Genomic DNA, 21,704 nt, shown 5'->3' on the forward strand with positions numbered 1-21,704 from the left:
CGTGAACGCGTCAGGCTGGAAAGCCCAACATGGAGTCTCTCAACTCCGTGCTGGGAAAATGGGCGGTGCAGACTTGAGAAGCTCCGTTGCGGGGCTTGAGACATTCCCCGGGGGAATAAATAAAAGTTTGGGACATTCCCTGGGGGAATGAATAAAAGTTCCCTTCCCCCAAGGAGACCTCCGGCAGCTGCCATGGGGCCATAAGATACAAAGGTCACCGCTTTGGCACCTCTGCACCCGGCAGCAGTACCACCTTTAGGACTGGGCTCCAAGCATGGAGAATGTAATTATACCAAAACTGAGCTTACCCCCAAATAATTCTGACATCTTTTCAAAATTAATACATCTGTTATCACAAACAATGGTACAAAATGCGACTAATTAAATTAAACAAGAAGAAATATCCTTCAAACAATGGAAGAAACTGCAGTGTCAAAAGAAACCTTAACGACGTTCAGTCAGAAAGCAAAAACAAGCAAATGATGGTATGGAAAGCATAATGCTTTCCTGAATAGCCTAATTTCAAGAATGCTGAGCGAAGAAGCTGAATCTTTTATAATGACACAGATAGAGCCAAACAGGCAATATCAAAAGCAGCAGCAGCTCCTAATTGAGGAGGATGAGAAGAAGATGCCATTCCTCACCACATCTCCAGAGTCTATGCTGGACAATTATTTCACACTCCTAGTCCTCCACTTTGCTAAAGTAAGGAGCGCACAAGAAAGGCCACCAGCACTGTTTCTGGCCCCTTGAGTCCTAAGCCTGGACCTTCCAAGTCCAGCTGAGCATCTTCTTTCATTTGCATTTTCTGACATGGCTGGCAATCAATCCCTCACCCAGGTCTGCACAATGTCCAGCTCAAGCCAAACTGTACAGTGGCCTACCAAAAAAAACCTGAGAACGCCCTTCTTTTCCCAGACCCAGGTAGGCAATAGCATTTGCTGCCAGTTCTAGGAGGCTGCATTCAACTTGGCAGGATACAAAGTCAGCATGCCCACCCTCACCTAAAGGGATAACACAGCAACTTCTTATGTTTAGCATTTAGCACATATCAAGTATTCTCAAAAGCAAGGAAGATATTTCATTAACATATGGCAACATTCAACTATGGGGAGACAAGGCGTGAATGGCTACCAGGTGACATTACACCACAAGGTGTTCTGGGGACAATCCTAGAAGCCGCAGCACCTGTGTGTAATCACAGCAGAGGCCGAGCTGCCACAAGCCCCAGTCTCGCAGAGAGACCAGGACCGTATCGGAGTCTCTCAGAGAGACTAGAACTTGCAGCGGTGGCTCAGCCTTCCCTGTGACCAGCACAACCACTCAGAAACTGGGTGGCGTGTGTGTGTGTGAACACAAGAGAGGCTGAGCTGACCACATGTCCCTGGTTTCTGTTTCCACATACTACAGGATCTTTGCTGGGACCGATCTGATCTCCAGCTCTCATATGTACTGCAAGAGATATGGTAGATCAAAAAACCACACATGTACTGTAAAATGTCCTTCGTCTTCAATCCTATGCACTCATACCTGGGAATAAGTTCCACTGAACTCAGTGGGATTTATTTCTAAGTAGAGGTGTATCAGATTGTGATATTAGTGCAGTAAAAGCATTTATAAGACCTTTCAAAGCCTCCACACAGCTGTGCTGCCACTGGATCCCCACAGCATGCCTGTGAAGTAGGATAGTAACTTCAGGTAGTAGTCAGCTACACTGCAGAGTAGGGATTTGAACCTGGATCTCTCGTACCCAAAACAAAGACTCTAGACATTGCATCACATATTTTCCAAAGCAAAGAGTTGAAGCAGGCATGGAGATCACTATGGCTTACAGCGGCTTCCTCTTTCTTGCTAGCACAGAGAGTGGGCCTCTGAAACAGACACCCAGGTAAATGGAAAAAGTACCACCTTCAAAAAAAGCAAATAGGGGTGCAAGTGGAAAGAGTCGGAGGGGAATTTGAAGGCAACAGTGGAGCCATGTGTGTTCTTTTCCAGGCACTAGCAATGTGCATCAAATGTTATATGCTTACCTTTACCCACATTAACACAGGTGACATCACTGTCAGTCTATCACTGTGAACATAGACACCACCTTGAGTGCTGCAAGAAGCGGAATATTTAAGAAACACAATCAAAGACTGGACAAAACACATTATTTTTGCATTCCCTCCCCCCCACCCCCAGCAAAATTTTGTCTCACGAATATTTGTGACCAGAGAACACAACACAAATTAAATACGCTTGTGGGCGCAGCAAGGACAGTCAACCTTGTACATTTGAATTGTTGAAGCATACAAAAGAAAACTAATCCACTGGACAATATTTATGTAGTTCTCTGATCTTTCAACAAGATCTACACAAGTGAAGCTCGGCATCTGCAGAGGGTCTTTCAAAAGGTCGCGCCTGCATTGGAGGCACCTTACACCTCACCTCTTCCCATCAGTGACAGACAAGAGGCATGTGCAACTTCCAAGACCTTCAATGGCACTTCCCATTCTTCTGTAGAAGTTACTCATTAATAATCGTTAATATTACTTGAGCTGTGGGTCAGTGCTCTGCGTGTCAGAAAGCAGTTAGCTAGCTAACATGCAGAACCATAACCCCAAACCCATTTCCCAGTAGAATAGCTACAAGGGGGCAGCAAGGTAAGCATTGCAGGTTTTCCAAAAAAATGCATAGACTTGCAATGGCTGGAATTTCAGCACATACAGCAGTCAGGAAGGGGAAAAGAATATCCAAGCAGGCCTTATGTTTCCCGCTACAGCAGCCTTGAGAGAGCTGAAAAGTAGCTGTGGCAGAAGGAAAGAAACATACCCAAATTCTGGAAGATCTTTGTCAAAATTAATAGTGTCCTCATGGATGACTGTCATTTGCTCATCTACAGCAACTACTTTCAGCTGGAGAAAGAAGAAAATAGATCGTTAATTTTAAAATGCAGGTCTCCACTGGGAGATATTGGCTATTGCTATGCGACCAATCAGAGTAGCTAGTTCATTCTGTGTTTCACACCATGTCCAGAAAGTGATTGCCCTCCTGCCCAATTAGTTCTCCATTTCTTGAGTGTCAAGAAGAAGCTAGCTGAAGGGGATCTAAAATTTTTTTTAAAATGCCTCCAAATTTCAGTACTGTCCCTAACCATTCTTCATCATTCTCATAGAATGTCTTCTTTTTTATGTTTATCACAAGCTGACACTGTACAAAATATACCCATTCATCTCAGATACCCACAACTCATTTTTTTTACTGCTGGGGGGGAGGAGTTTATTGTTTCTGAACCCATCTCACCTTTGCTATTTCATGATCCTGTGGACCTGCAACAAAATGTTCTTCCCTCACTCCTTGTCCTTACACAGCATGTCCAAGTTTAAGGATTTGTACTAGAACATACAGCAGTAAAACTAAAGTTCTGAACAACAACCATTTTACTGGGTTCTCAAATCTAGGCTACTAAAGCCCCTTCCCTCATATTAAACAACAATAATACAGTAATTGAGGCCTCCTGCCATTTGTACTCACTGCCCCAAAAAAGTTCTGCTTCAATGATCCCTCAAAAGTGCTGGGATTTATGATCTGGGCAGCACAATCCAAACTCTCCCCACCAAGCCGGCACAGGTCCCTTGTGCCGGCACCCAGCCAGTTGTGAACATACCAAAAAACACGTTCTCAACAACTCAGAAGTAGGACAGGCCAGTGCACAGAACTCACAGATACTGCCGTGTGCCTGGAGGCAGTAGGTTTGTGCCAGTCCAGGCAGACTGGCAGAGGGGGTGTAAGAGGGTAATGGGAGGGAGGAACTGAGGTGGGGAGCCATTTCTGGGTGAGGGGAGGGCAGCCCAGGAGGCAGATCAGGCCAGACCCCAACCCCCATACCCAGCCCAAGCAGGGTTAATTGGGCCACTTGAATTTATGCCTGCAAAATTGAGGTCACAGATCCAAGTAGCCCCATAGGGCTGCCTGGGGCATTTCTTGAGGTAAAGGGAAGGAAATTCCCTTACTCAGAGTTGCACCTCAGCCTACACCAAACCTGCATCGGATAGGATTACACCCTTTGAAAGAAAGAAGAGACTTCACTGCAGTCATTTTTTTTTTTTACACACAACACATGTGACCAGAGGAAAATTTTTAACTAGCAATAAACACTTTCTTTGCTTTTTCAGTTTCATCAGAGCTAAAAGAAAGTCAGGATTGTTTTTTCCCCTTTAATCTACGAACCTCAACTAAACATCACAGGTTAACCTTTAATTTCTCCTTTAAATTTCCTATAACTCAGCAAGTACAGGTTGAATTTGTCACTATGGGACTTGGAGTTTTCAGTTTGCCTATTCTAAAGGTTTTATAATAGTTTCGAGGTGTTTTTGAGTTTCAAATTTGCATCTTTCTAGAAAGATAAATTTTAAAAGTTCGAGTGTTAGGCAAAGAGCACAATATCCTGGGTTGTCTGAAATGACTTCAAGCATTGACATTCAAAACAAGAGAATGAAGCGCTCATTTCTGGCCATTTTCAACTTCATGATGTCACTTTAGGATGTCACTTCCTGTCCTCAGCAGCACCATGAATATGCTAACTTCAGTCCTCTGAATGAAAGGAGTTTGACACCCCTGTTGTATCTGGTTTCAGGTTAGCAATGAAAAGTCTTTCAGGTTATCATTCACATCAGAGCTTGCAATGATGAGAAACAGTTTTCACCTGAGCAGTGGTGTTACTAGATGGGGTGCAAAGCACTAAGTTTTGCAGGGAGCCTCCCCGCGGCGTGCAAGGGCCCCTCTCCTTTGATCACCTCCATTTTGTTCCCACCACCCAGAATGGCTCTGAAGGAGAGGGGTCTCTTGCACAGCGTGTTCAGGCTCCCTGTAAACTTAGTGCTTTGCATCCCCTCTGAGCATGTGCCAAGTGGCTTTTCCTGCCCAGTGGATCATAAGAACATCAGAACATAACAACAGCCCCACTGGATTAGGCCAAGGACCCACCTAGTCCAGCCTCCTGTATGTCACAGTGGCCCACCAGATGCCTCAGGGAGCACCCAGGACAACAAGAGGCCTGCATCCTGATGCCCTCCCTTGCACTTGGCCTTCTGAGGTGGCCAACTTCTAAAAAACCAGGAGGTTGCATAGTCCCATCGCAGCTTGTGACCTGTGATAGACCTTTCCTCCATCAATTTATCAAACCCTTTTTCAAGGCATCTAGGCCAGATGCCATCACCACATCCTGTGGCAAGGAGTTCCACAGACCAATGACACTGGGTAAAGCATCCATGCCAGCTGCCATCTCCACATCCTGTGGCAAGGAGTTCCACAGACCAGTGACAGGCTGGGTAAAAAAACATTTCCTGGCCTGCTCCCTTTGAGCGGGCGTCCCCCGCCTATTGCCTGTGTGTTGAGCCTGCACTCCTGAAGCCAGAACTGCCCACGTTGTGACAGGCGGGGCTCCCAAGCGGAGGCCTGTAGCCCCAGGCCTGGGCTGCCTTGGGCAGGGCTGTAGCAGCAGCGCGCACGGAGACAGAGAGGGAGCCCTGCGCGTGCCAACCCCAGCGCGCAAAGCGCCCGCTCCCCTGCGCCTGGCGCGCTCGCGCTGGGCTGCTGGACGGAGTTCCGCCCCCGGGCGGGCGCGCGGGCGGACGTGTCTCCGAGTGAGAGGCTGGGCTGCCATTGCCAGCGCCGAGCTCCCTTTGCGCCGTCCAGTCCGCGGCGCGCCTTGCAAGCGCTGAGAGCGCGCGCGCGCCCTTCCCGTCGCGGCGCCCAGGTGCGGGGCGGGTACCTGCTGCGTGCTCAGGTCCCATCCCAGGTAGCAGGGCGAGGAGGGCGCTGCAGCCGCAGCCATGGCTCTCCTCCTCCTCTTCGGCGCGGGCGGGCGCCCCCGAGCTGGCGAGGGCAGAAGCCTCGGGTGAGCATTAACCCGCCCCGCCTCCCCCGGAGATCAGGGGGGCCAACCTCGCCTGCAAGCCTCTCCACACTTACCTGGGAGTAAGCTCCATTGGCTATAGTGGCACTTGCTTCTGAGTAGACTGCATAAGATCGTGCTCTCAGGCTGCAAGCCTCTCCACACTTACCTGGGAGTAAGCTCCATTGGCTATAATGGAACTTGCTTCTGAGTACACAGGCATAGGATTGGGCTCTGAGATTGCAATCCTATCCACACTTACCTAGGAGTAAGCTCCGTTTACTATAATGGGACTTGCTTCTGAGTAGACGTGCAAACTCAGGCTGCAATCCTAACCACAGTTACCTGGGAGTAAGCTCCATATACTATAATGGGGCTTACTTCTGAGTAGACTGCATAGGCTTGAGCTCTCAGGCTGCAATCCTATCCACACTTACCTGGGAGTAAGCTCTATTGACTATCATGGGAATTACTTCTGAGTAGACAGGCATAGGATTGGGCTCTGAGACTGCAATCCTATCCCCACTTACCTAGGAATAAACTCCATTGGCTATCTTGGGATTTACTTCTGAGTAGGCATGCATAGGGTTGGACTGCCACTGACCTAACTAGGGATGCTCTTCTCCCTCTCACACAACACCAGAACCAGAGGACATCCACTCAAACTGAGTGTCAGGAGAGTTAGGACAGACCACAGAAAACCTTTCTTTACCCTATGTGCCATTAGTCTGTGGAACTGCTTGCCACAGGATGTGGTGATGGCATCTGGCCTGGTTGCCTTTCAAAGGGAATTGGACAGATTTCTAGCAGAGAAGTCCATCACAAGTTACAAGCCATGATAAGTTTGTGCAACCTCCTGGTTTTAGAAATAGGCTGCCTTAGAAGGCCAGGTGCAAGGGAGGGCACCAGGATGCAGCTCTTTTGTGGTTTTGTGTGCTCCATGAGACAGCTGGTGGGCTGCTGTGAGATACAAGAAGCCTCCCCTTCAGAGCCTTTCTGGGGGGGAGCAAAAGTGTGTGGGTTGTGGGTGTTTGCACACCTCACACAGCAGCAGTGCTTTTCAAAGGACTCAAGTGGGGGAGGCTCTGCCTCCCCTACCTCCCCACCCACTGCCCATCCCTGAGCAAGAGTAATATTTTTGAGGAAAAGAAGCCAAGAGTAGATGTAACACACCTTGTGCTTTTAACAGCTACGTAGCAGGCAGAAATCCAACAGAGCAGGTTCCTCTATCATTCCATTTCTGCGTCTCAGGCCCACAGAGTTTGACCTTGGAGTCCTTTGGCTCAAAGAAAATAGGTCAGCAGCAGTATTATACTGTGATGTAGATATCATTGAAGTTAGCAATAAAGTAACTGAGCCTTCACATTATGCTCATGAGGCTTATCAAATACCTCTTGAAAATTATTGTTGACTTATTGATTAGCAACTGTCCAGTACAAACTCAGGCCTTTTCTTTGCTCTTTGATAGCAAAGTTTCATACGCGGCGATTTTGTATAGTTTTTAAATATTTCAAAACCCTTTCGCAAACCTTTCCAATGCCACAGCTCCATATTTTATATTTCTTTAATTTTAGAAACAAGAACACAAGTGAGTTGGTATAGACCAGGGGTATCCAAAGTTTTTGGCAGGAGGGCCACATCAGCTCTCTGACACTGGGGGGCGGGGGCGGGGGGCGGGGGAAGAATCAATTTACATTTAAAATTTGAATAAATTTACATAAGTTTACATAAATGAATATATTAAAGATGAACTTATATGAACGAATGAAGGTCTTGCAATAGCTCAATGCCTATAAAAGGCCTTGCACAAAGCAAGGCTGGCCTTTCCTTTGCTGCTGCTGCTGCATCACAGATGTGAAAGAGCAAGCAGTGGAGGGAGCTCTCATCCCACAGCTCACACAAGAGGTCAAACAGTTGCCCTCATGCTGAGAGAAGTTGCGTTGGGCCAGTGCGGGCTTCAACAAATCTCCAGGGGGCCAGAGGCTCATTGGAGACTGGGGGCTCCCTGAGGGCCACATTGGAAGGCCGGGGTTTGGGCACCCCTGGTATAGACAAAGGGCTTGTATAGATGCTAAAGTGTATTACAGTGTAAGCCTTGCATGTTTATTCAGAAGTAAGTCACATTCTGTCCAATGAAGCTTACTCCCAGGAAAGCGTGCCTAGGGTTGCTGTCTTAAACCCATTTTTGCCCAGCCCACAGGTGTACCCATTTGGTCCCTGTTGCATATATGCAACGTTGGACAGAAACAGCTTAAGGAGTGAAAAGTATTTGTCAAACAGAAGTTATTGTTTGTGTTACCAAAGACTATGAAGGAAAGTTTGTTCACCTTGCAGCATCCAACCACCCTGTACTGGGCTGGGATAGTAGTAGCCATGGGAGACTTTATCCTTCACACAGACTATCCTTCTCCTGAAATGATCTCAGCACTGAGGTTTCTATTATCCGTTTCACAGAATGGACATAATTCAGATGGAGAATCTTTACTGACATTTCATGAACATCTATACGTTTATGAGATACTACTCAGAAAAGACATAATTTCACAGGGTCCTTATTTAAGCAATAATTTTCTATGCAAAATATTGGAGGATAAATATGGTACCTAATATAGATGATGGGGGGGGGGAAATTGCATGAGTCGGTATATGCAGTTTTGACCAGATTAACTGCATATGTTAAAACAAAGGCTGGGAAAAAATTATTTTATGGGGAAATGGTTTTGTTTTTTTTAAACTAAGTACTGGGAAGATATTATTTATTGGAGCTATTAATAACATACTTGTGTTTGATGCATTGTAAAATGATAAGGATATAATAAAAATTATTGGGGGAAAAAGGATTTTTAATTTTTGTTGCATTCTCTATGTCTTTCATTATGAAATGAAGGAAGACCCCTCTAGAGAAAAATTCTCAACAAGGGGATATAGAAGTCCCATGATGTTCTCTGGAGTACACCGAGGATGAAATCTGTGCAAAGCAGCAGTAAGGACAAAGCAACTGGAATGTGCTTGCGGACAAAGATGCAAGAAGAATTATGTGGTGTGCTTGGCCTACCTGCCTTTAAAGGATGGGTCCAGACTCAGTGGCGTAGCTAGAGCGGGGAGAAGCACTCAGTTTTGCAGGGAGCCTCACCATGGCAGCATCAGAGTCATTTTTGGTGGAGGGAGCAAAACGGAGGCATTCACCTCCATCTTGATCCTCTTCCCAAAATGGCTCCAAAGTGCTTTGCAGCCCCTCTAGCTATGCTACTGCTCAGTCTGATTCTTATTATCTTGGGGGGACCTTGGTTCTTAGCATAAAACAAAATAAATATTTAGAAAATTAAATGTCAATTTTTAAATGACTTGGGAGGAGCTACAATTTGACTAAGGACCCAATCCTATCCAATTTTTCAGCATTGATGCAGCCATGCCAAAGGGGCATGTGCTACATCCTGTGGTGGTGGACAGATGTGGAAGCCTCCTCAAGATAAGGAAATGTTTGTTCTCTTACCTCGGGGCTGCATTGCTGCTACATTGGTGCTGGAAAGTTGAATAGGACTGAGTCTTTAATATATTTGGTCAAATTTCTGAATTGACAGTGCATTCGCTTTGATGAAAAGTAGGCAAGCAAGTCATTCAATGGGGAAGGGAGAATGTCCCTTGAGTGTTTTTCAACCTGCAAATGTCTCTCTTCTTTAGGGAGACTTGATTCAATATCAAGCAGGAATTACTGGAGCATTCTCATGCAATGTTACACAAAAATTGTTGTGCATGCATTCTGTAACTGCCATATGCTATGCACATTCATGAGTTCAAATGGTTCACAGAGCCTAATTTCTTGAGTTGGAATTCCAGGCTTGTGACCATGCCTGATTCTATATACTTCTGTGCTATTTTACTGTGAGTTTAATATCTGGGAAAGCTGGAAAACCAATAAAAACCTTAAGGGAGCGGATGGGGGGGGAGAAGCAAGGAAGTAGTTATCACCAAGTTAACCTCAGTAACCAAATGTAAAATAAATGTGGGGAAAATGAATTATAATAACAAAGTGAAATGCTGCTAAACAGTGTTGCTTTAAAATTTACATTTGCTACAACCTCCTCCAGCTTTTGTGTGCATTGCTGTGTTAAATGAGGTTTTGTATTCCACTGTGGGTTTTGGCAAGGGTTCATATGTTTGGTCTTAAGTCAACACCAGTTCCAGTTGAAGAGTTCTTGTCATTAAGCAGTATGCATTCAGAGGTCCAGGACACACTGAATGTGTTTGAAGCAAAGCTGATATATCCATTGATTCAGATCTGCACTCTGCACCAGGTAGTGAAGGGGGCCCAATCAATGCAAGAAAGCCACTGCCCTTCTTGTAACTATTTCAAATGTTTCCGGCATCTTTTGCTTTTTGGCAAGCAAGATGAAGGAAATGCCCTGCTTCTGCCTGATTTTGTCTCTCTTATGGGAACAGATGGTGAAGGCTTATAAATATATGAGTGGTATTTTTTTAGTGACTCATCCATCCAAGCTAGAAGCCTCAGAGTGTTCCAGGCAGCCAACCAAGATGGACATAAACGTACTCGAAGAGCAATACAACTGCTTGAAACAGAAGCAAAAACTACAGACGCACATCATTGTATTTAAAACAGGTATGTTTAAGACTTGTCAAACTTTAAAGATCAGGGGTTCACAAAATGCTTGCAAATTGGCCTGATATTAAAACAGTGAGTTCACAGCTGAAAAGAAAATACAAACTAGTTGCTCATTTTTATTGCAGCAGACACAGCTTCTGTTACTTTTTAATCACAAGAACTTTGAATTTGCTGCAACAGACTAACCACAGCTATTCCCCTGGAATTGTTTTCATGTAATTGTGTACTGTTTTAAGAGTTAACAAACCAGAAAGCCAAGCATTATTTCATGATGGTGGGGGATTAATGTCTTTTAAGTGAGAAGTGTTCTCTAATGTACAGATAAAGTGTGGGTCTTGTCATTGTACACTCCAGCTGCAATCCGGATAAAACTACACAACCTATAGTAGGATCAACTAAACTATCACAACTAGTGAGCAAGACTTTGAGTTGTTCAGAACTCTTCTTCAGGCAGAACATTAAACAAAAAAGCAATTGAGGGAGGGGGGAAAGGCTAGGCATGGTGAAGGCGCGTCAAATGTAAAAGTCTACAGTTACTGAGATCCCTCACAAGCACCAAATGGAGGATAATCCTATTGATACAGCAGGTGTGACTAACTCTCTCTGGACTGTGGCCATTGTGTACAAAGAATTCTTGTGTTAGTGACACATGCAAAAAAAGTAAGATTTTATCTTTTATTAAATTAACTGATCCTGGTAAAAAGAATTTAAGATTTCAGTTGACCAGAAAGCTACTTTCGTGGCAGAAAGAGTTCTATGAAACTATGAGATCTCCAACACAGTTACCTAGGACTGGAGCAAATACTTTTGAACTCAGTAGGGCTTACTTTCAAGTAAACATGAATAGGAGGACCCATCATGCTCTTGTTTTTTTCCCATTAACAGGGGTTGATCCGAAACACATTACTTTGCTTACGTAGTATTCCTTAGAATACGTGCAGCATTTATTGTTAGTTGTATCTGCAGCATTTAAACTGTTTTAGGGTCAAACTAGACATGTTCATGTCAAGTGCGTGACATGTCCAAAGGGGGGGGTCAAAACTGCAGTGGGAGTAGAGGCCTTTAGTTCTTTGTCTCCCCCATAATTTTGATCCTGATCATGGTGCCCTACACATAATGTTTAGCTTTTTTACTTTCAGTGGAATGGGCTTTTTAAAAACTAAGCATAGAACATATGAAGGTCCACAATTGGGATCAAAACTGCAGCAGGAACAAATAATTAAAGTCCCTCTAGCCACACCCCCATTTCAGACACACCCCCATACTATTAATTAATACACACACACACAAAATCAGGCCACTTTCCATATTTAGGCACACACCTAGTTTGGCTCTAAGAGTACAATCCTATGCGTACCTCCTTAGGGATAAGCCCCAGAGACCAGTGGGATTTACTTCTGAGTAAATGTGCATAGAATCAGGCTATTACTGACATTTCAGATTTCCCTAAATAGTCTACGTTCTGCTGCCTTTTAAAAAAAACTGGAAAAATGGGATTATACCTAATTAAAATATGCTACAAACAAAAATAAAGTGCTGTAATAACTTGGCTCCTGGCTATGGTTCACCTTGACGTTTGACTGAATGTTACTGTGAAAGGCACCCCTGTGAAAACAGAACACATTGCTCTGGCAGATTCTAAATTTTAATGTGTAACTAGGAGAGAATGTGTTGCTTGGGAGTACTGGTTATCAGATTATGTCATCATAAGCCTTCCTAACCTTCAAGCCTTCTAAAGTATAATGATGGGACAGCTCCTAGACCATTTAAGCAGTTTAAAGGGAGAGATAGCCATTCTTCACAAGCCCATATTGTAATGTGAAGCCCTGGGGGGGGGGGGGAGAAAAACACCTTGGGAAACAAAAGGACCACAGATAAGAGCCATAGTGCCAGAGCTGAGCTTTAGGCAGCCATTGAGTGCAGGGGTCAGAACTTAGGGTGTCAAGCCAGGCCCATGCCAAGAGTCAGGAAGTCCCCTCCTGGCCAGGAAGGCTCAATAGCCCTTCTTGTTAAGGAGAGCCAGTGGGCAGCCTACTTACTGAAGGAGGTGATCTAATACCTGGGAACCTCAACCATTCAGAGCAGAGACTTTAACATTTTTCTGTCTTTCTTTTGGTCTTTGCCTCTTGTGATGCCATTTTCTGCTTCTGAAGACATATAAACAGAGGGTCATTCTTAAGGTGCAAAAAAAGGCCCAAACTATATACAACTTTATAAAGTAGCAGCCACCACTCTGAATTGCACCCAGGAACAGAAGGGACACCAGGATAGATCTTATAAATTGGGGATGATGTTCTCCCCTTATGTGGCCCCCATTAGCAACCTGGCTGCAACATCCTTGAAACATTTGCCATTTCCACATTTGTTTTGAAGTGCGGCCCCACACAGAGCATGTTCCAACAATCCAATGAAGATGCACCCAAAGAATGGACAGTGGGGTTCAGATCAACCAGCAAACGCTGTACAAGGGTGTTCCTGGCCACATTGCCACTCTAAGAGCAGGACTGGAACAAGGGGTAGGGCCACGCTGTATGCTTCCCCTTTCAGAGGAAGGGCTGCCCCATCAAGAAGAAGCTGGAAGCCCTGGCAGCAGTTTGCTCCAACATAAGGAAGCCTCTCTTATCCTTTGGAAAACAACTTTAATTCTTGAAGTGGAAGATGGGTATATTTGGTAATTGCTACAGGATGTACAAGCACTTATTATCATAGCTCATCATTAAATTTTTAAATATATACCCTGCCTTTCTCAAAAGGTTCAAGGCATATTAATTACAACAAAGCAAGTTAAAGAGAAAAACAAACAACAATGATTCAGTTTATAAGTATAGCAAAATAATATAACAAATACAGCAGGAATTTCTGCTTTCTTACAAAATGGGAGGCATAGAACGAATGAAACCAGAGTGGCCATCTATCCTCTTTTCTATTTTAGCAGATAACTCACCATTCAAGTCTGCTTCCTGTCCTCCACCCTGCCCCACTGACCTGACTGCAAAGGAAAATAGCTCAGAACACCTAGGATGAAAATGCTTACACTGACTGGAGATTTCCATCAAAGGCAGAAAGAAGGCTGCTCCAAGAGTTTCCTTTTACTACACAGATCTGATGTTGCCCCATGCCCCTGTGAGATTCAGGCTGGTGTTGCATGCTCCAAGCCTAATTTTAGTGGGAACAGATGAAGCCCTAGGATCAAAGAGAGAGAGAGAGAGAAAGTGGCAGGCAGTGACATAGCTAGAGGGGGTGCAAAGCACTAAGTTTGGGAGCCTCACTGCGGTGTGCAAGCAGTCCTCCCCCTTGGAGCCATTCCGGGCAGTAGGAGCAAAATTGAGGTGAATGCCAGAGAAGACCCAGAGAAGAGGCAAATGCCTCTGTTTTGCTCCAACCGGCCGGTATGGCTCTGAAGGGGAGGGACCGCTTGCACACCACAGTGGGGCTCCCTGCAAAACTTAGGGTTTTGCACCCCCTCTAGCTACACCACTGGTAGCAGGTAGGATGTCACTGTAGTAAGGAAGACAGGAGAAAGCTCAGTATGGGAAGTACATGGAAGATAAGCAGGGCCATTTCAGTGCCTGAGATGAAAAATCCAAATGGTAATAACCCTCTTTCAATAATTAACATTATGTACAAATTACTAAGACATTCTCCTAAGAAGTAATACTCAATGAAATGAAGGGGAGCCACACAGGAGCAGTTGTGCTATTGCATCGCTCCGTTCATTTTAGTGAGGCCTGCACAGGTGAACTTCCCACAGCATTGGTCCCCAAAGGTCAGCTCTCCCGTCTCCTAATCTACCATGCATAATAAAATGAGTGGTAGAAATAAACAATCTGCTATCTGACCTTGCCTCACGGTAGATTTGCCTCAAGAGAGGAAAAGTGGAGAGGGAAAGCAACAGGCTGTCTCATTTTTCTTAATGTCCAGATAATACAATGGCATGAAATGACAGCCAGTAAATTTTACCACAGTGCTAGAGCAAATATATGCTCATATTTGAGCCAAATACAATGATAAAAGGATATATCCACAATATCTCAGTTATTATTTTGTTTGACCAGTTTGTTCCAGACTCGCAATTTCTCTTGAATAAAAAGCTATGGGTAAATGTTGAGGAAGTAACAATAGTCTCCTTTCTTGCAATATGTTTGCTATGTGCTGCGACAGATGTCTGCCTACCAATGAGATAATGTGTTTACTCCTTCTGGAATTTGTCCCAGAAAACAAAGGCTAACCCAATGGATAAAACTGAAGTTAGCAGAAAGGTGAAAGAAAGAGACATGAACAGAGTAGTTGATCAGAGGTATTTTTCATACATATTTTTCTGCTTGAGACTGCAGGGGTAATGAAGCTTTTCAAGGTAATATAGATCAGATTTGGAAATTATTCCCCCCCCCCCCCCGGTGAAATCCCAACTTGGATTAGGTAAAATTTCCCCACTGCAAAGCTTTTTGAAGAGGCCTTTTCTGACAACTGCTGTTTCATTGTCCAATTAGGGCACAGGTGAGAGATGATCTTGGAACCATCTGGAACACATTCTTAAACATTATGTACTACTGTATATCCTTTCTGACCCATCTGTGCTTTGCCTCCTACCTCTCAGAGAGTTCAGGAAGGAAATATTATCTTTTGGGGTCTAAAGAGGAAACACTATCTAGCAAAGAGGCTGGCTCGCCCAATCCTACACTTATTTTATGAATGTAGATTCATTTCTGATACATATAAAGTGGATAGCTTTCTCTCTTTTTTTCCTCTGGTTTTTGCCACATCAGATTTTTGCTGTTGTTGTTTTCTCAGAATTAAGCATCTTGCTCCTTTTCATCATAATCTCATTAAACATGCATTTTTGCTAATAGTAATAATATGGAAACACACATTATCTTCACAGATGATGCTGAGACAGTTCCTGGGGAATCCATGATCAACGCAGTACTAATTAACAAGAAATTCAGGAAAGGAAAAGCATTGAAAGAACATATTCCCACCAGAGAGGTCAACCCTGAATTGCCCTGCGGCCGAAATGTACAAGAGAGTTCACCATGGCACATACATTTAGGAATCCACCGTCTGGTTCAAGGAGAGCACCTGAAAACACCCTGTGATGTTGGCCGAAACAATAATGAAGAGATTAGCAATGACAGCAAAAAGCTCCTTGAGGAGGAGAGTGTGATATCACATGGAGAATTATTAACAGGAAGTGAACAATCCATTGAGCTACTCGGCAAACAGGGAAATTCAAGCCCTGTTGAAAAGACTGGCAGTTCCAGTTCTTCTTTGACATCAGTCACTTCACTTGTTTGGACACGCTCACCAATTTCAGCCTCCAGATTTGCACCTTCAGCCAGCAAGCTACCCTATTATCCTTTCCCTCAGAAAAAAACTCCCAGGATTTCTGAAGCTGCGAGAAAACTTGGATTATATGTTTCATAGAGAACTTTTCCATATGGTGAAGAGTCTGCTCACACAGCCATTTTCCCCTACATGTGAGCAACTACATGTTCCAGCCATTTACATGCCTTAATTGCATGGGAATACAGTAGAACTTTCCAGTTGCTGTGTTCACAGGAACTGCTGTGGCTTACACCTGGGAACGGCCTTGTCAGGGTTGGCACAAGACCTGGCTCTTGAGCTAGCAAGCCAAATGCTGCCCCCCCTTACCTGGTGATGTGACGTCTTCTGTTCCTCTAACTCCGTGGATTGGATAAAGAGGAAGGAGCTGTAGCCCACCAGTCTCCACTCCTACACACTTCCTCTTCTGATCCATCTCCCTTTTCCTTTTCCAACCCTGGGAGTGGGAGGAAGAAGAAGAGTAGTGGAGGTGAGTGGCTAAATGGAGGTGACCAACTGATCTGGCCTGATGGATAGGCCAGCTATGACCCCACCACACCAATGCTTTCCCAGATGTGGCATGAGGGAAATGGGAGTTATAATCAGGAAAATGGGAGGGCCCAATAATCCCCACACATCCTCCCAAAGGCTGCAGAGATTACCTATCCCTGGATGATTTTGCTAATTAGCTTGGAGCCTCTGAAATGCTATCACCCCAGACAATTTCCTCTACTGCTTTTTGGGTTGAGGTGGCTCTGCAATAGGATAAACCCACTGTAATATTTTGCTAAATAATTTTGATTTGCCTGTTCACAGTGATTGTTTGAAATCTGTTTGGGCTAATCTGGGTCCAGACTAATAGAAAATATATATTTTGAAGGTTTATTGTGCAGAAAGCTCTTGCGTTTCAAATGAGCAACATCAAGAGAATGCTGGACTAGATGTAACTTTGATGGGGGCCAATTTGGCAATTCTTAGGTTTTTATTAATTTAGAATACCTGAATCAGACAAACAATTTTGGGTCACACAAAATGTGTGATGTAGGCCCAAATCCTAACCCACTTTCCAGCACTTGCATAGCTGTGCCAATGGGATGTGTTCTGCATCCTGCAGTTGAGGGACACTCATGGAGGCCATGTCAAAGCAAGGGAATGTTTGTTTCCTTACCTAGAAGCTGCATTGCCCTTATGTTGGTGCTGGAACATGGGTTAGGATAGTGCCCATAGTTGTTCACAGTTATTTTAAGTAGTGCTACAACCTTTTCTACAAACTACTGATTTTTAAGTACCAGAATTTGATTGTTCATTCAAAGCAATGAAAATACCTCTCACAAGGATCAACATTTCCAAAATGTGTTTAACTAGTGGCTGAATTGAACTGAACCAGACTTTGGCTTACATAATTTAATTAGCAGTCTATAGTGGCAATATACTGTTTACTCCCAGTTTTAGAATCATAGAGTTAGAAGGAACCTACAAGTTCATCTAGTTCAACCCCCTGCCTGTAGCAGGAAATCCTCCAAGAACATCTCCAGCAGGTGCCTGTCGAACTTCTGAATAGAATAATATCAACAAAGATTGACTGATAATATTTAATATTTAATTGAAATAATTGATTTATGATTTTATGAAATTTATAAAATCAGTGAATGAATCCTTCAGATGACACTCCTTTTACTGTTATTCCTAGGATTAAATATAATGTAAATATCTACAGTAAATATCTTTTTCAACAGCATTTTCTTAGCTGCAGGTCAGAAAATTCACCTGCTCTTCTTTACTACGAAATAAATCAGTAACATGTAACATGTTTTCCAGTTATTTTCAGTTATAAAAAAACAAAGAAAATATTGCTTTTTTAAAAACACTGCAACCTATTTTGTAATTTTGGGGTTTTGTGTGATCTGTTCAGACAGTGCTTCTGCTGTTTTTTTGATAGATCCTCCTTTTTCTTTTTACCATGCACAACAGACCACACATTCTTTCAATATGTGGCTTGATCCTGCAAGTCCCACCCCCTTCTTACAAACCACATGTGTGGAGGTTTGTACCAGGTCTGGAATAACAGTGGGGAGATAGAGGGTGCTATAACACTTTGCCCCCCCCCACTATGTTTTGTTCTGCATCACACACACCACATATGTTGTTTTTACTGGTGCCAGTGGAATATCATAGTTGTTGCACCTGTGACAAAAAATAGACAAAAAAAGCATCATGCAAGGGAGTAACCACTGCATGTTTTTAATGTGCTTCCACTTCAGATGTTACATGCTCACTTGATTAGATAACACACATGACAACTTACACAGGCCTACAAAACTGAGGGTCAGAAAAGTTTTTCCCAAACTTTATGGTGGTTTGATATGAATTTGGGGTGCCAATTCCAAAAATGGTGTTTTGTCCTATCACGTCTAGTTTTGGAGATATAGTATAGCCTCATTAGTGAATAGTTCAAGCGGCTTCCTCATGAGGAAGCTGCTTGAACCATTCACTAAAGAGGCTATGCCGTGTCTCCAAAACTAGACGTGATAGGGCAAAACGGATGCCATATTTGGAATCGGCACCCCAAATATACCCAGGAATTGGTGTAAGGAAGCAAAATGTATGTTGGCCTGTGTAATCTCTGGAGGTTAACCAGTTGTAATAATGTCTGTACTGGCCCCAAGATTTGCAAGAGGTCGTTGTAGGATCTGCACTGCATCCTACAATCTGTTTTGTAATTTGTTGGGGGCTATACAAAACCATACCTACTCTACACAACTTCATACACCTATTTCAAGGTTTATTATTAGGCCATCAGCATATTATGGAACACAGCATTTTACAGAGTAAACATATCCAAAGCCATTCCTCATCTTAGGAGCTCACGTGGGGCATAAGTGCTTCTGGCGCTTCTGGGTCGCTTACAGGGAAAAGGAGGACATTTAAGTTCTTTTCCAGGACGTGAGGCTAAAAAAAAGGACATGTCTTGGAAAAAGAGATTGCTTGGAAAGGGGGTGCCCCCCGCTGTAGTCACAGAACTGCCCCTGCTGGGTGCTGGCATTGTCCCTCTCTCAACGTGTCAGAGGGCCCACTTACCTGACCTGAGAAGCCATCAGTTGCCGGTATGAGAGGTTTATAAGGTACCCACTTCCTCCTGAGGAACAGCTTCCCTGGGCCACTCAGAGCGATACAGAGATCGAGCCCTCGGCCTCCTCACCACACTGGCTGAAGTGTGGTGAACTGCATCTTGGCTTCTCGGCATGTGTGGTGTGCTCTGCCAGGTCTCTGGTTGCCAAGGAGCCTGTATAACAAGCCTCCAGGGCAGGGCCTCTGAGAGGAATTTTATCAGGGGTTACGAAGTTTATTTTGGGCCCCTTTGCAAAGGGGGAGGAATGAAACAGAATGGGGGAGGGTGGTGACAGGCGACCAGAATGGGGGGGGGGGGCAAAACAGGGTGGAGACAGCTGGAAAAGTCTTTGTAGCCCAGGTCTACCCATCCTTGTGGCATCAGCAGTGAGATACAGTCATACAGAAAAGCAAACACACTCCTAAATCTCTCTCAAATATTTTAAATGTAGAAAACCATGCAGAAAATGAGCATCATCATTTTTAGGCTCACACTAGAATGGAAAGTGTCCTGTCCTGCACCAAAACTTGCTTCTGCAGCAGCTGTAGCCCCTCAGTGGTATCCCTGAGCTCTTATCCATTCCTTCAAGGTAAGCAGATTCACAAGCTGAAGAGCTACTGTAGTGGGCCAGTTTCTTCCCAGGTCTGACACTGTGTTAAGGAGTGTCTCATGTCTGCATTCCTTGGCCCAGCATATACGGCTTGCCAGTAGCTGCAACCACATGCTTGTGGCAGTGTCCCCAGCATACTGTGTGGGTAACAAGTCTGAGTAGAGAGGAAAATGTCAGATCCCAGGAACTTTCTGGGTCCCTCCTGTGGCTCCTGGGCCCCCTTTACCCCCCTCTCCCAGGCCCTGCTCTGGGGAGGCATCAGCAGTTCTGGCCTTGGCAGGACCTGACTGCAGCTTTCGGCGCTGTGTGGCAAACGAAGCCTTCCCCTTCACCTGATGTACTTCTGCGTCTCAGACATTGAGCCACAACAGGAAATCACAACACATTTGTTTTTAAGAACTGCTGCTCTTGCTGCAGCAGATTCACAGTCCAATCCTATCCTCACTTACCTGGGAGTAAGCCCCATTGACTCTAACGGGACTTACTTCCGAGTAGGCAGGCATCACATTGGGCCGTCACATAGGCCAGTCTAGCTGCAGACTCGGACCCACTGGGGCAGTGTTTCTCAAACTGTGGGTCGGAACCCATCAGGTGGGTCGCGAGCCAATTTCAGGTGGGTCCCCATTGATTTCAATATTTTATTTCTAATCTATTGGGCTTGAGAACCAACTGCACTGGGGGGGGTCGCGAGCCAGTTTCAAGAGGGTTGGCTCAGCCCCACTGAAAACACAGAGCACGGTGAGAAAGCTTCGCCCTGCGTGGGCGGGAAAGCGCGACACTGCAAGAGGGCCGCCCTGATCTATAGGGCGCGCTGAGCCACAGTCCGGGTTGAGCATCTGCTGCTCCCAGACCCTGCTCTGGACACGCCTCCCGTGACGTCATTCGATCTCCGCCCCCGGAACGGAGCCGGCCAATCAGAAGCGCGCGCCCAGCTCCTCCCACGGCGGCCCCGGTGGGCGGAGCCAGGGTGACGCGTGAGGGCCGCCCCTCCCCTCCCCTCCGCTTTCGCTTCTGGCGCTTGAGAGGGGGGAAAGGTCGCGGCGGGGCTGGTCGGGGCTCCGCCCCTGAACGTCGCGGGGGCGCGTCAACGGTCGGAACTCGCGTCGCTGGAGGCCTGAGCGGCCTCAGGGGCGGCGACGGTTTCCCCGCCCCCGGCCGAGGCGGGCTGCGTCAACTGCCGGCTCTCCAGGGCCTCAGCCGAGGCGCCTTCCCGGAGTGGGAGCCTCTCCCTGCGCCTGAGCGCCGCTCCTGCAGGGCAGCCCGGCCAGGTGGGCCCAGGGAGGGCGCGCGCGACAGCCCGGCCAGGTAGGCCCCAGTGGGGGTATGCGTAGGCTGCACTGAGACTCTGTCCACTGGCCTGGGAACAAGCCCCAGTGGCTATAATGGGAGAGGGAGAGCAGACCCAAGAAGGAAGTGCTTCTCCCAGCGTGTAGTCGGTCTGTGGAACTCCTTGCCACTGGAGGTTGTGATGGCATCTGGCCTGGGTGCCTTTCAAAGGGGCCTGGGTAGCTCGATGGAGGAACAGCCCATCCAGGTTACAAGCCATAATGGGTACGTGCAGCCTCCTGGTTTCAGAAGTGGGCTGCCTCAGAGTTCCAGCTGCAAGGAGGGCACCAGGATGCAGGCCTCCTGTTGTTCTGTGTGGTCCCTGGAGCGTCTGGTGGGCCACTGTGAGATACAGGAAGTTGGACTAGATGGCCATTGGCCTGATCCAGCAGGGTTCTTCTTATGTTCTTCTGAATAGATGTGCATAGAAAACTTTGTGTTTGTGTGTGTTTATGTCATTCTCCACTGCTTCCTCTTTGTGTTTGTGTGTGTTTATGTTCGCCTGTCATCTGAGTGTGATGCTTCCTGCATGCAATAAGGGGGACTCTAGTCTAGTCAGTCACCAGAAGAATTGAGAACATTCTATATATATATATCATTTATATATATCCATATACTGTATATCGTTTATAGACTAAGGAAGTATAGATTAAAGAAGTGGATTTCCTGAAGGTGCCTTTGGATTTTTTGTCACTTCTGCAGCAACTGACTTATTGCTGCTGCCCTTCTAGAAGTCAACACTCTGTTGCAATTTTGGGGATTGATTGCTTTCTAGCCCTCCTTCTTGGTGACACTTCAGAGAGGATAATCACAACTGTCTTAGTAAGATTTTTTAAAT

At 45.4% G+C, this 21,704-nt stretch overlaps 3 protein-coding genes across 4 annotated transcripts in view; 2 read left to right on the forward strand and 1 right to left on the reverse strand.

Moving 5' to 3' along the window:
* Positions 1 to 5,823, reverse strand: part of XYLB (xylulokinase) — a 91,057-nt gene extending 85,234 nt beyond the window's left edge. The window contains exons 1-3 of the mRNA XM_066627498.1: positions 5,756 to 5,823; positions 2,815 to 2,897; positions 2,031 to 2,100 (exon numbers count right to left, since the gene is read on the reverse strand). Of these exons, the coding sequence (XP_066483595.1) occupies positions 2,031 to 2,100; positions 2,815 to 2,897; positions 5,756 to 5,818 (216 nt within the window). The 5' untranslated portion in view covers positions 5,819 to 5,823. The remainder of the gene's footprint in view (positions 1 to 2,030; positions 2,101 to 2,814; positions 2,898 to 5,755) is intronic.
* Positions 5,824 to 10,267: 4,444 nt separating this feature from the next.
* C5H9orf152 (chromosome 5 C9orf152 homolog) lies at positions 10,268 to 15,923 on the forward strand. Its single transcript, XM_066626818.1, has 2 exons — positions 10,268 to 10,496; positions 15,382 to 15,923. Exons 1-2 carry the CDS (start codon positions 10,268 to 10,270, stop codon positions 15,921 to 15,923), a joined length of 771 nt encoding a protein of 256 aa, XP_066482915.1.
* A 4,654-nt stretch (positions 15,924 to 20,577) lies between these two features.
* NUB1 (negative regulator of ubiquitin like proteins 1) overlaps positions 20,578 to 21,704 on the forward strand; it is a 28,298-nt gene continuing 27,171 nt past the window's right edge. Inside the window, exon 1 of one of the 2 annotated variants that reach the window (XM_066627707.1) lies at positions 20,578 to 20,845. The gene's annotated coding sequence lies outside the window, so the exon portion shown is untranslated. The remainder of the gene's footprint in view (positions 20,846 to 21,704) is intronic. The other variant, XM_066627708.1, reaches the window with a different exon arrangement.

This window comes from Tiliqua scincoides, chromosome 5 (assembly GCF_035046505.1).
Source record: "Tiliqua scincoides isolate rTilSci1 chromosome 5, rTilSci1.hap2, whole genome shotgun sequence".
Taxonomy (NCBI): Eukaryota; Metazoa; Chordata; class Lepidosauria; order Squamata; family Scincidae; genus Tiliqua; species Tiliqua scincoides.

What these genes read in the sequence shown, in the direction of transcription:
- C5H9orf152 (XM_066626818.1), top strand. Translation starts at nt 10,268, where the DNA reads ATGAAGGAAATGCCCTGCTTCTGCCTGATTTTGTCTCTCTTATGGGAA. An exon ending in CATCATTGTATTTAAAACAG is followed by an intron (nt 10,497 to 15,381) that starts GTATGTTTAAGA and finishes TTATCTTCACAG; the next exon opens with ATGATGCTGAGACAGTTCCT.